This window comes from Hemibagrus wyckioides, linkage group LG24 (genome assembly GCF_019097595.1).
Source record: "Hemibagrus wyckioides isolate EC202008001 linkage group LG24, SWU_Hwy_1.0, whole genome shotgun sequence".
Classification (NCBI taxonomy): Eukaryota; Metazoa; Chordata; class Actinopteri; order Siluriformes; family Bagridae; genus Hemibagrus; species Hemibagrus wyckioides.
The window spans coordinates 7,102,412-7,115,441 of NC_080733.1; the positions used below are offsets into that span (position 1 = coordinate 7,102,412).

The 13,030-nt window shown below is 39.7% G+C and overlaps 1 protein-coding gene across 5 annotated transcripts in view; it reads left to right on the plus strand.

The window, feature by feature from the left end:
• csmd3b (CUB and Sushi multiple domains 3b) overlaps window positions 1-13,030 on the plus strand; it is a 414,649-nt gene that overhangs the window by 179,577 nt on the left and 222,042 nt on the right. For all 5 annotated transcript variants that reach the window (XM_058378182.1, XM_058378183.1, XM_058378184.1 and 2 more), the window contains exon 6: window positions 11,253-11,365. In XM_058378182.1, coding sequence (XP_058234165.1) covers window positions 11,253-11,365 — 113 coding nt within the window. The remainder of the gene's footprint in view (window positions 1-11,252; window positions 11,366-13,030) is intronic.

Genomic DNA, 13,030 nt, shown 5'->3' on the forward strand with positions numbered 1-13,030 from the left:
TGGAGCCTTTCCCAGAGGAGTGCCAACACATTGCAGTGCACACACACACACACACACTGTCACATCCATTCACACACTATGGACAATTTAGAGAACCCTATTAGTCTATAACGCATGTTTTCCTCCAGAGTACCTGGAGAAAACTCCTGAAGCATGGGGAGAACATGTGCACAAGGCCATGGAAATTGAACCTCCAACCCCAGAGGCACAAAGCGAACATGCTAACCACTAAGTAGAAATTCTGTGCTGTTTCGACTGGTCAAGAAACAACTAGAACAGGTTTTGTGTTTGTGTGTGTGTGTTTTTCTCAAGGATGCTTTAAGGGCAGACTGCAGCTCACCAACATTGTGTTCATTTGCGTGAATGTGAAAATGATTTTCTGATGTCATAGATACAGGTGTAGAAAACAGATGGTCAAGAAAATACTTTAAAAGATGATTTTTCAGACTTAATGCAGGATTTTTAATGCTTCATCTCTCAATCAAAGTTTTAAGATGTGTTTATCGGGGTGTTTGACATCAGCTTGAAAGCCTAACAATGTTACATGAATATTTATAAAAGCTTATTATTAAAGGTATCATATGTTATTATGGTGTTATTCATAGAAAAGCTTAAAAGCATTAACTCAGATTACTTAATATATAATCTCCATAAGTCCAGAGAAAATTCTGTGTGTGTGTGTTACAGTTTGATACAACAGATCTAACAGCGTCATTATCACCAGCGTTGATCATTTTTCATTTTTTCATGAACAATTTTTAATTTCTCATAAATATTTAGCCCATACAATAATGTGGTACATCATTATTATGCAACTCTAACATGCCAGTACACTTAACTAACAATATTAGTCTTTATAATGGTCCTGTGTAATCCAATATTATGCCAGCTTGTGTTCAAAACTGGTGAAATGTCTTCATGTAACATTATATCAACAAAAACCTCTAGCACTTCACATAGGTGTTATGTCGATTTAAGGTCATTTGCTGTAAGAGCATGAGCACTGATTAAAATCACCAGTGACCAGTGCTGTTTAGAGTAAAGCTCTGCAGGTCACCAGTATGGCAGACACATCCCATATTCAAGGGATTATAATAACTATAATAACCTTTTTCAAAGGCATGTTAATCGTTTTTTAATATAACATATTACTATATTTTTTTTGTTATTGATATGTCATTATATATTTACCTTTATCATTAGATATTATCCATCTGTAGCTGCTTGCAATCCTTGTAACGAAATGACAGAATTCTTTTAATCTGTCAAATTATCTACTTATTATTACTTATTCAGCAACACCCACTAGAGATTAGTCTGATGCACGCGGCTGAATCTGTGTTTTTTCCACAGCTAAAACCTGAAGCACATCACACAGTGGTCAAATATTAATATATATCATAACCCTACTATGCATAATGGGAATTGAACCCAATGAGTGAGCATTGGTTGTTTTCTCTAAACATTGCTGGTGACCAGTGGTGATTTACTTGATGCAACAAGCAACTGGTGACCAATGGTGAGTTCAGCTAAACAGCAGTGTTGACCACAGGTTATTTATTCTAACCAGCATTGCTGATCAATAGTTGCCTTATTGTACAATTGTACATGCATGATTTTACAGGACTCTGGTACCTATCTACTAGAATATAATTATCAGCTGCTCCATGGTCTGTAATCTCCACTGGATTGGTACCTTTGGTAATATGTGGAAGCTCAGTTGAACTGAGAGAGAGCAAGTTTTTCTTTTTTTTTTTGACAGTGCCTAGCCTTCAATTTGAACACAAATGAATCCTGTTAAAATGTACCTTACTACCACACACCGCTGGGTGAAAATTGGTCCCTTGCCTTACAGATAGACGGTAAATGAAGTAGTGACCAATTATGACTAGTCAGTCAGGTGTGTAATTAATATGCATGTAGCATATAGCAGTTGCAGAAAGAAAAAAAAAAAAAAATCACCCAAGAATCTCTTCTTTTAAATACATTTCATCACACCATGGCATTGAGCATCCAGGTTCCCATTTCAATAAAAGTATATTTTACTTGGAGCCTGCAGTGGTAGTGAGTTTTCATTTGCCCGCGTATGTAGTTTCTTATATAGAATCTCTCAAGCTTATCATGTGCAGCTAGTTTCTGTTGCACTCTGTGAACAAAAGAGTGCAGTGTCAGTCTGAAATGCCACTAAATCAGCAGATTTAAGAGAGCACCTTACAGGGCGAGTCAAGTGACATTTGCAGTAGTCCATCGCTCACTGTAAATAAATGCTTCATTGAAATGGCTTTTGCGGGTGTTGGGCACAAACTTGCAGGTGAAATATATGTCTGAGTAAAAGCATTGTGAGGTCATTAGCTGGTGCAAGGGCCCATTTATTCTGCTGTGTACCATATTGTCATCCTCCCCACCACTCGTTCAGCCCTCTGATCCTCAAAATGGAGGTTCTGGGTCTCAGCCAAACTCAGCACTTTTGCAGAATTGAGGTACCTGAAATTTCTGATCTGGCTGACCGTCTTGAAAGATCTTCATGCTTAGGCTAGTAAATTGCAGGTAAAGTATAGAAAAAGGGCTCAATACAAGCACAAACTGTATCTTTAATAATGCAAGGCAGGATTTATGCATTTTTATTCACAAAGTTTGGATAGGAATTGATTTTCTCTGTGCTTTGTACAAGAAGTTTTTAATAGTCCTCACCTTTAAATGTAGACTCATTAAACAAAGCACTTTTTCCTGAATGATCTAAATGGTGAGGTACGGGACAAATAAATTCCATTTTTTGTCTCGTGTCACTAAATAGCTATCCAGTCTTAACTGATGTGTACTTGACATGCAGATGCAAAGTGATGTACACTATATGGCCAAAAGAGTGTATGAGCACCAGATTATTATACCCATTTTTAAAGAATGTCTTTGTTTGCTGTAGATTTATAGTTTGCTTTCACTAGAACTAAGAGACTCAGACTGGTTCCAGCATGACAATGCCCCTGTGCATAAAGCACAGAGCTCCAGGAAGACATAGTTTGAGAAGGTTGGTGTGGAAGAACTGGAGTGTCCTGCACAGAGCCCTGACTCTGACTCAACCCCACTGAAAACCTTTGTGATGAACTGGAACAGCGATTGCACCCCAGACCTCCTCATTCTTACATCAGTACCAGATCTCATTAATGCTTTTCTGGCTGAATGAATTCTCAAATCCCCACAGCCACACTCCAACATCTAGTGGAAATCCTTCCCAGAAGAATGGAGGTTATTATAAGAGCAATAGGTGGGCGAAATATGAAATGGGATGTTCTACAAGCACACATGGCTCTGATTTGTCAAGTGTCCACATTCTGTTGGTCATATAGTGTAGCATAAAAGAAAGAGATGGCTAAAAAAAGGCCCGTTTATACTTGTGCAATTAAATTTTAGCATTGCATTTTAATAGTAGCACAATTAATAGGTTCATTGTCATGAATAGAGCTAATCAGGATTTTTAACAGTACAGGAATAATTTCATCCACAGAAGACAAAACCACAAAATTCTTTTTTGTTTTGTGGATTAATGTAAAATTATGTGAACAATTTGCTTTAATGTGGCTATGAGATACAACACTGAGTTTGTGAATCTGTAATGAGTTCATGCATTATTTATTTTGGTCCTCCTCCCTTTTTGCTATATTGTTTTCTTAAATGAAATAATTGTGCCCATGTTTGGGTGAATTTGTACTCTCCTGTGTATACTACTTACAGAGTAAGTAACAGACCAAGCAGCTGCCTTTAAGTAGTTTCTAATTTTATTATACTGTAATACTTAACCATTAACGCAAAGTAAAATCTTTTTTCTGGACTTTGGTTTATTTATTTGGTGTGTATTTGTATTGCCCCAAATCATAATCATGTGTGGACAGAATTGTGGAAACTGAGATAAGCCTATATTGACAAAAACAGCATCCTGAATACAGCTCTTGTGCTATTCTGTGTAGTTTAAACAGAGGTCTCACTATGTGCTACGGAATTTATTTACTGTTAGAGAGGCTATTTATCAGAAGGCTTATTATTCCCAGACTACCTAATCAGTTATGTCCAGTAAGATCATGAATTATAGCCTACACTACATGTGCCTGGAACTTGCACACAGCCATAAAAATAATTTTTCATTATGTGTTCCGTTTGGAAAAGTCTATGTATAATTTCTATACAAGACTGTATATGATGCTGCTTTGTGTTTCCTTCCATTTCATCATTATTCCCCTTCTTCCGACATGACCCTACACACTGTTTACACAGTGCAGTGTCTCTCCCATTGTGCTGAGCTGGATGAAATATGGCTCCAAGAATGCAGTGGGGCAGAGAGGCCTTGACTCCATGGAAGTGTGAGGAGGATGGAAGATGGAAAACAGGAGGAAAAATGCAAGGGAACAGTGGAGGAGGGGCGCTTTGCTACAGAAGGAGTGCCCGTAGAGAACACTGATTACTTACTTTCAAAACATCAGTTTGATGGAGAGACGCACACTCCTTCCCAGCGGCCTCCCATCCGTCTGGGCCACAGTCGCCCATGATTGATGAGGCGACCGGCAGTGTGACGCCACTCCGCGGGGCTTGCCTGCCTTTTGCTATGCTCTCCCTTTCTCTCTGTTTGCCTCTTCTCCCCTCCTGCAGGTGCTCAGGTATACAGGAGGTTGATGAAGTTTCTGCATGAGCGTCTGTGTGTGTGTGCTCCTTGCACATATTCACTTCTTTGCCTAAATGCCTGTGCGTGTGAGCATAGCTACCTGTATTAATTAGCGGCCTAATAATCACCAAATTTGCTGATTAAAAACATGCCAAAGGCTGGCATTTGCTAATAATGAGTCACCCTTTTTGTACAAAGATCTCATTGAATGTTGGATGTTGATCTCAGGATTTGATTTGCATCATCAAAGTCTATTAGAAGCACAAGCATCAACCTTTTCCATCTTTCTCTTCTTATATATCAGCGCTCATCTGATGAATGAATTTTGAAGGGGGGCTCAATGAAATTAGTCCCAACTTTAAAATTCTGGCAAATAAAGAGATAATCAGTGGTCAGTGCAGTAGTACTTATAAATACTGTATATATAATTTGGTTAAAGTCACAGAGTTCAATTTTTTTCTCCATTCTATTTCTTGGTGTGAACATTAACTCTTGACTCTTGATGCTCGTGACCTGTATGTGCATGATTTTATTGCATATATATATATATATATATGGGAATTTTTGACCATTCTTCCAGAAGCGCATTTGTGAGGTCACACACTGATGTTGGACGAGAAGGCCTGGCTCTCAGTCTCCACTCTAATTCATCCCAAAGGTGTTCTATCGGGTTGAGGTCAGGACTCTGTGCAGGCCAGTCAAGTTCATCCACACCAGACTCTGTCATCCATGTCTTTATGGACCTTGCTTTGTGCACTGGTGCACAGTCATGTTGGAAGAGGAAGGGGCCAGCTCCAAACTGTTCCCACAAAGTTGGGAGCATGGAATTGTCCAAAATGTCTTGGTATGCTGAAGCATTCAGAGTTCCTTTCACTGGAACTAAGGGGCCAAGCCCAGCTCCTGAAAAACAACCCCACAGCATAATCCCCCCTCCACCAAACTTTACACTTGGCACAATGCAGTCAGACAAGTACCGTTCTCCTGGCAACCGCCAAACCCAGACTCGTCCATCAGATTGCCAGATGGAGAAGCGCGATTCGTCACTCCAGAGAACGCGTCTCCACTGCTCTAGAGTCCAGTGGCGGCGTGCTTTACACCACTGCATCCGACGCTTTGCATTGCACTTGGTGATGTATGGCTTGGATGCAGCTGCTCGGCCATGGAAACCCATTCCATGAAGCTCTCTGCGCACTGTTCTTGAGCTAATCTGAAGGCCACATGAAGTTTGGAGGTCTGTAGCGATTGACTCTGCAGAAAGTTGGCGACCTCTTCGCACTATGCGCCTCAGCATCCGCTGACCCCGCTCCGTCAGTTTACGTGGCCTACCACTTCGTGGCTGAGTTGCTGTCGTTCCCAAACACTTCCACGTTCTTATAATACAGCTGACAGTTGACTGTGGAATATTTAGGAGCGAGGAAATTTCACGACTGGATTTGTTGCACAGGTGGCATCCTATCACAGTTCCACGCTGGAATTCACTGAGCTCCTGAGAGCGACCCATTCTTTCACAAATGTTTGTAAAAACAGTCTGCATGCCTAGGTGCTTGATTTTATACACCTGTGGCCATGGAAGTGATTGGAACACCTGATTCTGATTATTTGGATGGGTGAGCGAATACTTTTGGCAATATAGTGTATATATATATATGTATGATGTGTGTGTGTGGGTGTGTGTATATATAGTCTGGGGAATATATCATTCCCCACACTCATCTAATAACTTAATTCATAGAATATTTTGCCTCTATTTCTTCTTTTCCTCAGCCAAGTGGCATGTTAAATATTACGAGTACAGATATTTCTTGAAGACAATGTAGTGACATTCTGTCATGTAGCAGCTCGTTGTCTTTTCATTCTTAACCGTGGCTGTCACTATCTATTCCCTGATACTTATTGTAGAGACCTTGAAGGCGTTTTACAATGCTGGAAGACAGTAAAATCATTGTAAATGCCTCAGTAAATGCAGCCCCTCCCTCCCTGCTTTTGTCTGCCCTACCCATGCTTCTGTATCTTTACCTTTCTTTAATAACTGACTATTACACTCGTTGCTTCCCACCTTATTGTCTTCTCCCATTCACCTATTATACACTAGTCTCTCTTATCTGTCTCTCTTCACATGTCTGTGCTATCATCAGGTACCATATTTTCTCTCTTCCGCATCCGCTTTTTATTCTGTGACAGTTTGCGCCATTTACATTTCAGCAAATAGCAGAGAGCTTTAGCAGAAAGGCCAGGCCAGGTGAGTAAGGATGTGCATTCACTTTAATTCTTCTGTCTCACAGGATCAAGCAGCAGACTCTATTTAAAGCAGTTGATATTTATCATTTCCAGTTAACCCTTTGATGGTTTTCAACTGTTTTCACATACATTGGGTCATTAACCTACCAGTAACCCAGCACTTCTCAAATGCAGCAGTCTCAAAAGGCCATCATAGTGAACAGCAGTTATATGGATGGAAACGCCTTGTTGTTGAGAGAAGCCAGAGTAGAATTCCCAGACTGGTTTGAGCTGACAGTAAGGCTACATTTACTCAAATAATTACTCTTTACCGTGGAGAGCAGAAAATCATCTCAGAAAGCACCGCATGATGAGCTTCGAGTTAGATGGGCTATAAAAGCAGAAGGCCACATCAAGTTCCTGTCAGCCAAGTACAAGAATCTGAGGCCACGGCAGGCACAGGTTCAGTGAATAGTGTGAAATGGCATAACCTCAACTACTGGATTCGTCTTCTCTTGTCATACCAACTAGTTTTGTACTAGCATGGAGATATTTGATGGAGACCACTTCTACACAGTAATTTGCTTTGAATAAGGACATCTGCTAAATGTAATGTAGATACAGATGTGGCCCATAACTGCTTATAGACAGATGTTTCGCCAGGCACTGGACTAAATCAGTCATATGATATGGTCCATGAGCTACACAGTACTCTATACTATCTACAACAGACACTAGAGCATATCCACCCACACAGCACATGTTTAAATTGAAATTGTTTACTTCTTGCTTTGAATGATTCAGGAACAGAAGGTGTGAGATGCTTGAGTTCCTTCTCTGTGTGTGGCCTCATTTTTCAGCTTACTTGGATTTATATTCCAGCAAAAATTACAGCTCATTTCATTAAAATTATTATTACATTTCCCTACCAGGGCTCTTAAATTGGCTCTCATGTTCATCCCAGCTGCATTTGGAATTTTTTTTACACTACAGAAATGCCTCATATGTATTTCTGTAAATATGGGCAGAAATCATTAAGGCATGTAGAAACATTATGGCATGGTTTGTAGTTACTGTGAATGTCTCACAAAACACTTCCAAATATAGACGTTCTTTAGATTTCACATTACGTCGAGCTACGACAGGAAAATATAAGATGTAAGATTGCAAGGTTGCTCAGTGTTTTTTAACCCTTCTAACCCTTGGATGACATTTTGGTAAGATGGATGTTTTTGACAAGGTTTAAAACGTTCATGGAACTTTGCCACAAGCATCTCTCCTGTAGTTGATATACGGTACATGGCCTTTTCTCTTGGACATGTCAAGTGACCTGTTTTTATTTAGCATATTTCAAAACAAGTCTCATCCCTAGTGCATTATAGTAACATCAGTCAAATCAGACAGCAGTGAAGCAAAATTAAATAAAACAATAAATGTAGGGAAAAAACAATAAAAAGCATTGATAAAACCAGAGATGAAAAGACAGGAAGAAAACTCTTAGATTTTTTCTAAAAAGCCTTGGAGAATACATTTATTTTTAAAGTGGATTTGAACATGTTTAGTGTGTGTTTGGTCTTTATAATAAAAAGAGGGGGTTGTTCTCTAATCTTTGAGCTGCCGTAGAAAAATTCATGCCATGCAGAGATTTAAAAACCGTATAATAAAACCTTCAGCTTCAATCTTTATTTGACCAGTGAGCAGTGAAGGAAGGCCAGCGGAGGAGAGATGCTTTTTCTCTGTTGTTATCAGGTGCTGTTCAGGATTCTAGCAGATGCATTGTAGATCAGTTAGTCTCAGGTTGAGGGAATGACAGTAATCAGTTTGAGGAATAAATAAAGGCATGAATCTCCAGATCTCTGAAAAACGAGACATGTTTTAGTTTGTTAATATCTGATTCTACCTGCTTGTCAAATTATTCAAGACCCAGGTCACATATCCTCTGCCCAGAGTCACGTCCAGAGGTCTGTGTATTTTTTATATAAAAAAAGAGAGAAGTAAAATACTGTGAAAGTAAGCAGGTTTTGTGAGTTATGCAGCTTGTCTGTTTTGGGATTTTAATAGAGCAATAAACCAGTGGCTAGTTTTCTGGATGATAATAAAAGATTAATGTCCTCAGTGGCTTAGGCCACAGTTCCATTATACCAGTAGGGAGGTGATCATGTATTATAACTTGAGTACATTGGACATAGTCCAGAGCATCCTTGTTAAGAGATGGACACAAATACAGAAATAATGGGAATCCATGGTAATACCAGGGTTGCCAGATGCCAGTATGATTAGCCGGCACTGCACAGAACGATGGACATTTTCACATAAAAATTCTGGGCTTGCTTAGGTTTGGGACTCATGCTCACAAATTCGAGTTCAGATAGAGGACTAGCACACCATGGGTGATGTGACTTTTGTTCATTCAGACTTGCTAGGTTCATCAATTTGCTGTTTTGTTAATGGGTTTCTTGAGGTACCATCAATCAAGTGGTGAAGAGAGCCACTTTTAGAATGCATGCCATGTTATTGTGCAGGAATACTTGCAGAAAAGGAGCCGGTACTGGCCAGCATTTTTTCACGAGTGCCAGCACACACTCGCACCAGAAACGTGAGCTAATTAATTCAACACGGAAATAAAAACAGTAGGTAACATGACAAATTGAACCTAACACATGACTTGGTAGGCCGCACTGAATACAAACCTATACACCTTCACCACACCTGATACCAACCGTGACGCTCTTCAGCTGAAGCGAACCACAGACCTCTAGAAGTTCCAAGTACTGCTAATAATGACAAAATTACAGTGCCTAATCTTCAGCAGAACGGGTGTCATATTGGAGTTTTATTAGGGTTCTCCTGCATACACCCCCCACTCCCTGACTCGCTTGTCAGCAGTAAATCCTTAACATCACCATGCTACGTCTCCCCTCTGTACTGTGTGTGCGTCTAGTACTGGTATGATAACAGTAATGATATGGCAACGATCCAGCCTGTGAAAGCTATTAAAGAATGATTCATGTGGCCATGTGCTTTTAATGACATCTTCTGTCAAACATCAATAACACCGGATGAATGTGGAGGGAAGTGGAAAGTGGGGTAAGAGAAAAAGGAGAAATCAGTCTGACCTCTGTCCTTCGTCACAGGCCTGTGATCAATCACCTACACGCTTGTCACATTGAGGAATATGTAGGTCATATGTACAGACAGCTGACAAATTAAAGGAAACCAACATCATGTGCTTTAGTAGAGTGTTGGGCCACCAGGAGCTGCCAGAACAGCTTCAGTGCGCATTGACATAGATTCTCTGGAACTGTCCTGGAGGGATGAACACCATTCTTTCAAAAGATATACTATATGGCAGAGAGTTTGTGGACACCTGGGTATCATACCCACAAGTGCTTTTTATACAACCTATTCCAGTCTCCCTTAAGTGTTATAATAACCTCCATTCTTCTGAGAAGACTTTATGTAAACCATTTCTGTGAGGATTTGTGTTCATTCAGCTTCAAGAGCATTAGTGAGATCAGACACTGATGTTCTATGAGTGAGGAGGTCTGGGGTGCAATCGGTGTTCCAGTTCATCCCAAACATGTTCAGTGGGGTTGAGTCAGAGTCAGGGTTCAGTGCAGGACACTCGAGTTCTTCCACTCCATCCTTCTCAAACCATGTCTTCATTGTCATGCTGGAACAGGTTTGGGCTTCTTAGTTTCAGTGAAAGGAATTTTAATGCTACAACATATAAAGACATTATGCACATTCTGTCCATACATGTGGGTGTGATGTTCTTTTGGCCATATTTCATATCACTGTATGAAATGGTGTTTTGATGATGGTGCTGGTGAGCACTGTCTAACACACTGATCAGAAATTTCCCATAAGTGTTCTGTAGGGTCATTGGTGATCTGGTGAATGTGAAGGACACAGCATATATCATTTTCACCATTCTAAAATAATTTTGCTAGCCACTTTGTGGATGGGGGCAGAGTCATACTGGAGTGAAAGAGACCACTCCCATCGAGGTAGAAATGTTGACTCATTGGTTAACTGAGATTTCTGAAGAACTTTCTACTTTTCTGCGAGTTGCAGTGAACCTTTCCTTTAAGGGGGCAAGTGGACCCAAATCATGCCAAGTGCCCCAATATATACTCTGTGTAAGTGTGTGTGTGTAGTCACAGCTTGTGCTGGTTTGCATAACCCTTGTTGCAGTGTTACAGCTTAGTGAGGTGGGCGTTTCGAAGTCAGTAAAAGGTCAGTTAGCCTGCTCTTTTCAGCACAGCAGACGTACAGCACAGTAAGTGGTCTCACAGGGTTAAGAGGTTAACGCCTGTTTTTTTTTGCTGATGAGTTGTTTACTGTAACAAGCTTAAAGATTTCTTTCCTTTGTTTCCTGCAGGTTATCTGGGATGAATATGCCATCTCCTATTGTCAGCAACAAGAACTGGCTGAGGCTACACTTTGTAACTGACAGCAACCATCGATACAGAGGCTTTAGTGCTCATTATCAAGGTAAGCTGACATTTTAATTACTTGAAATATCCCTGTCTAGGGCTGCCGTAAACAAGTAAACCTTTGAAACTGTCCAAGCCGATCACTTTAGCTAGATCTTTGATATTCCAGGAACAGGCAGTGTACTTTACACCTCAGATGTTTTCATAATGTTTATGTTGTTCGATATGAATTATTTCTTTCTTATTTCTTACCTTTTTTGTTTGTTTATTTTGCCCAATTAAGACCACTTACGTTCCTTTACTCAAAATGGTAAGAGACAGATATTTCAGTGTTCGCTCTTTCTGTTCAAAAATAGTTACGTTTTTTTTTTTTTTAGAAGCTAATCAGACAGAGCGTCTTTATAGATGCAACAGAATTTTTGTAAATAATTCAACGAGAAATTTCTCTTTGGAAATAGCTGTCTCTTTTTTCCTTCTTTGCTCATCAAAAGCTGCTTATCTATTAATTTACAGCAGATCATCCAAAGCCATAGTCGTCTTGTGTGTCTGGCTGTGTATTGTTCGTGATCAACGTCGAGCACATATTTACCATAAATTCAACTCAATGACTCAATTGATTTGACCAAATGTGTTTTGTGTGAAATTTGAAAGTGTTTGCCAACCCTTACATACTGAAATATGACCAAATGATGATCAATTTTAAATATATTGTAAACCTAGTAATGCAACTCAGGCTGTGGTGGGTGTTAATGCTGTTTTCTGCCATGAATTCTGGTGAAATTGTGAGTTACTCTACAAATTAGACTTAAATGGTGGAATTTGCCACATGTTTACACAGATGAAAACTTTTAATAATCAGCTGAAATGCTATTGTTATATCAGAGGAGTTCTAGTAAACACTTCTACTGATTTCATGGACAGATAAGGTGTGTTTTCTGACTTACGTCGTCACATCCAAGTAGCCGAGGACTCACTACGTGCACTATGTTATTTTATTTTTATGTTCATTTTTGTGGCCACCCATTCTTTCAGAACGGTTATATTATATAGCCTGGAGTGTCTGCCACAGCTAATAAAGGCTTTCTTTTGTAGTCACTACTGCCACCAACTCATTGGTCCTTTGGGGAGAGTGTATAAGCTTGTTCAGATAAAATTCACTCTCGGCCTGAGGGAGTAATTAATTTGACTGGACTCCACTATGTCTTCGTCATAAATGGCAAGTGTCAAAAGCATATACTTAAACTATAGCTCTATTAGTACTGATACATGTGCTGCATAAAATTAGCCATTAATTTAGTGCAAAAGTTTGAGTCTGAGTTCTGTTTGGTGCGTTAGCTTGAACTGTCTGAATGTCAGACACGTACAGATATTTTCTGAAATCGCTTCACATTTCACAAGTTCTGGAATGGTTGTGTGAACTGAATAACTTCTGTACGGACATGAAGATTTTGTTTGCTTCTAGTACTCACCAAAATGGTCTACAACCGAAGAAAAGTACACCGAGGTATGTTTTATACATACACGTGTGTGTGTGGGTAGGTGAGTGGGTGGATGGATGGATGGATGGATGGATGGATGGATGGATGGATGGATGGATGGATGGATAGATAGATAGATAGATAGATAGATAGATAGATAGATAGATAGATAGATAGATAGATAGATAGATAGATAGATAGAATAAAGTAAGAGTTTAGCTCATACAGTTTGGTAATTCTTCTTC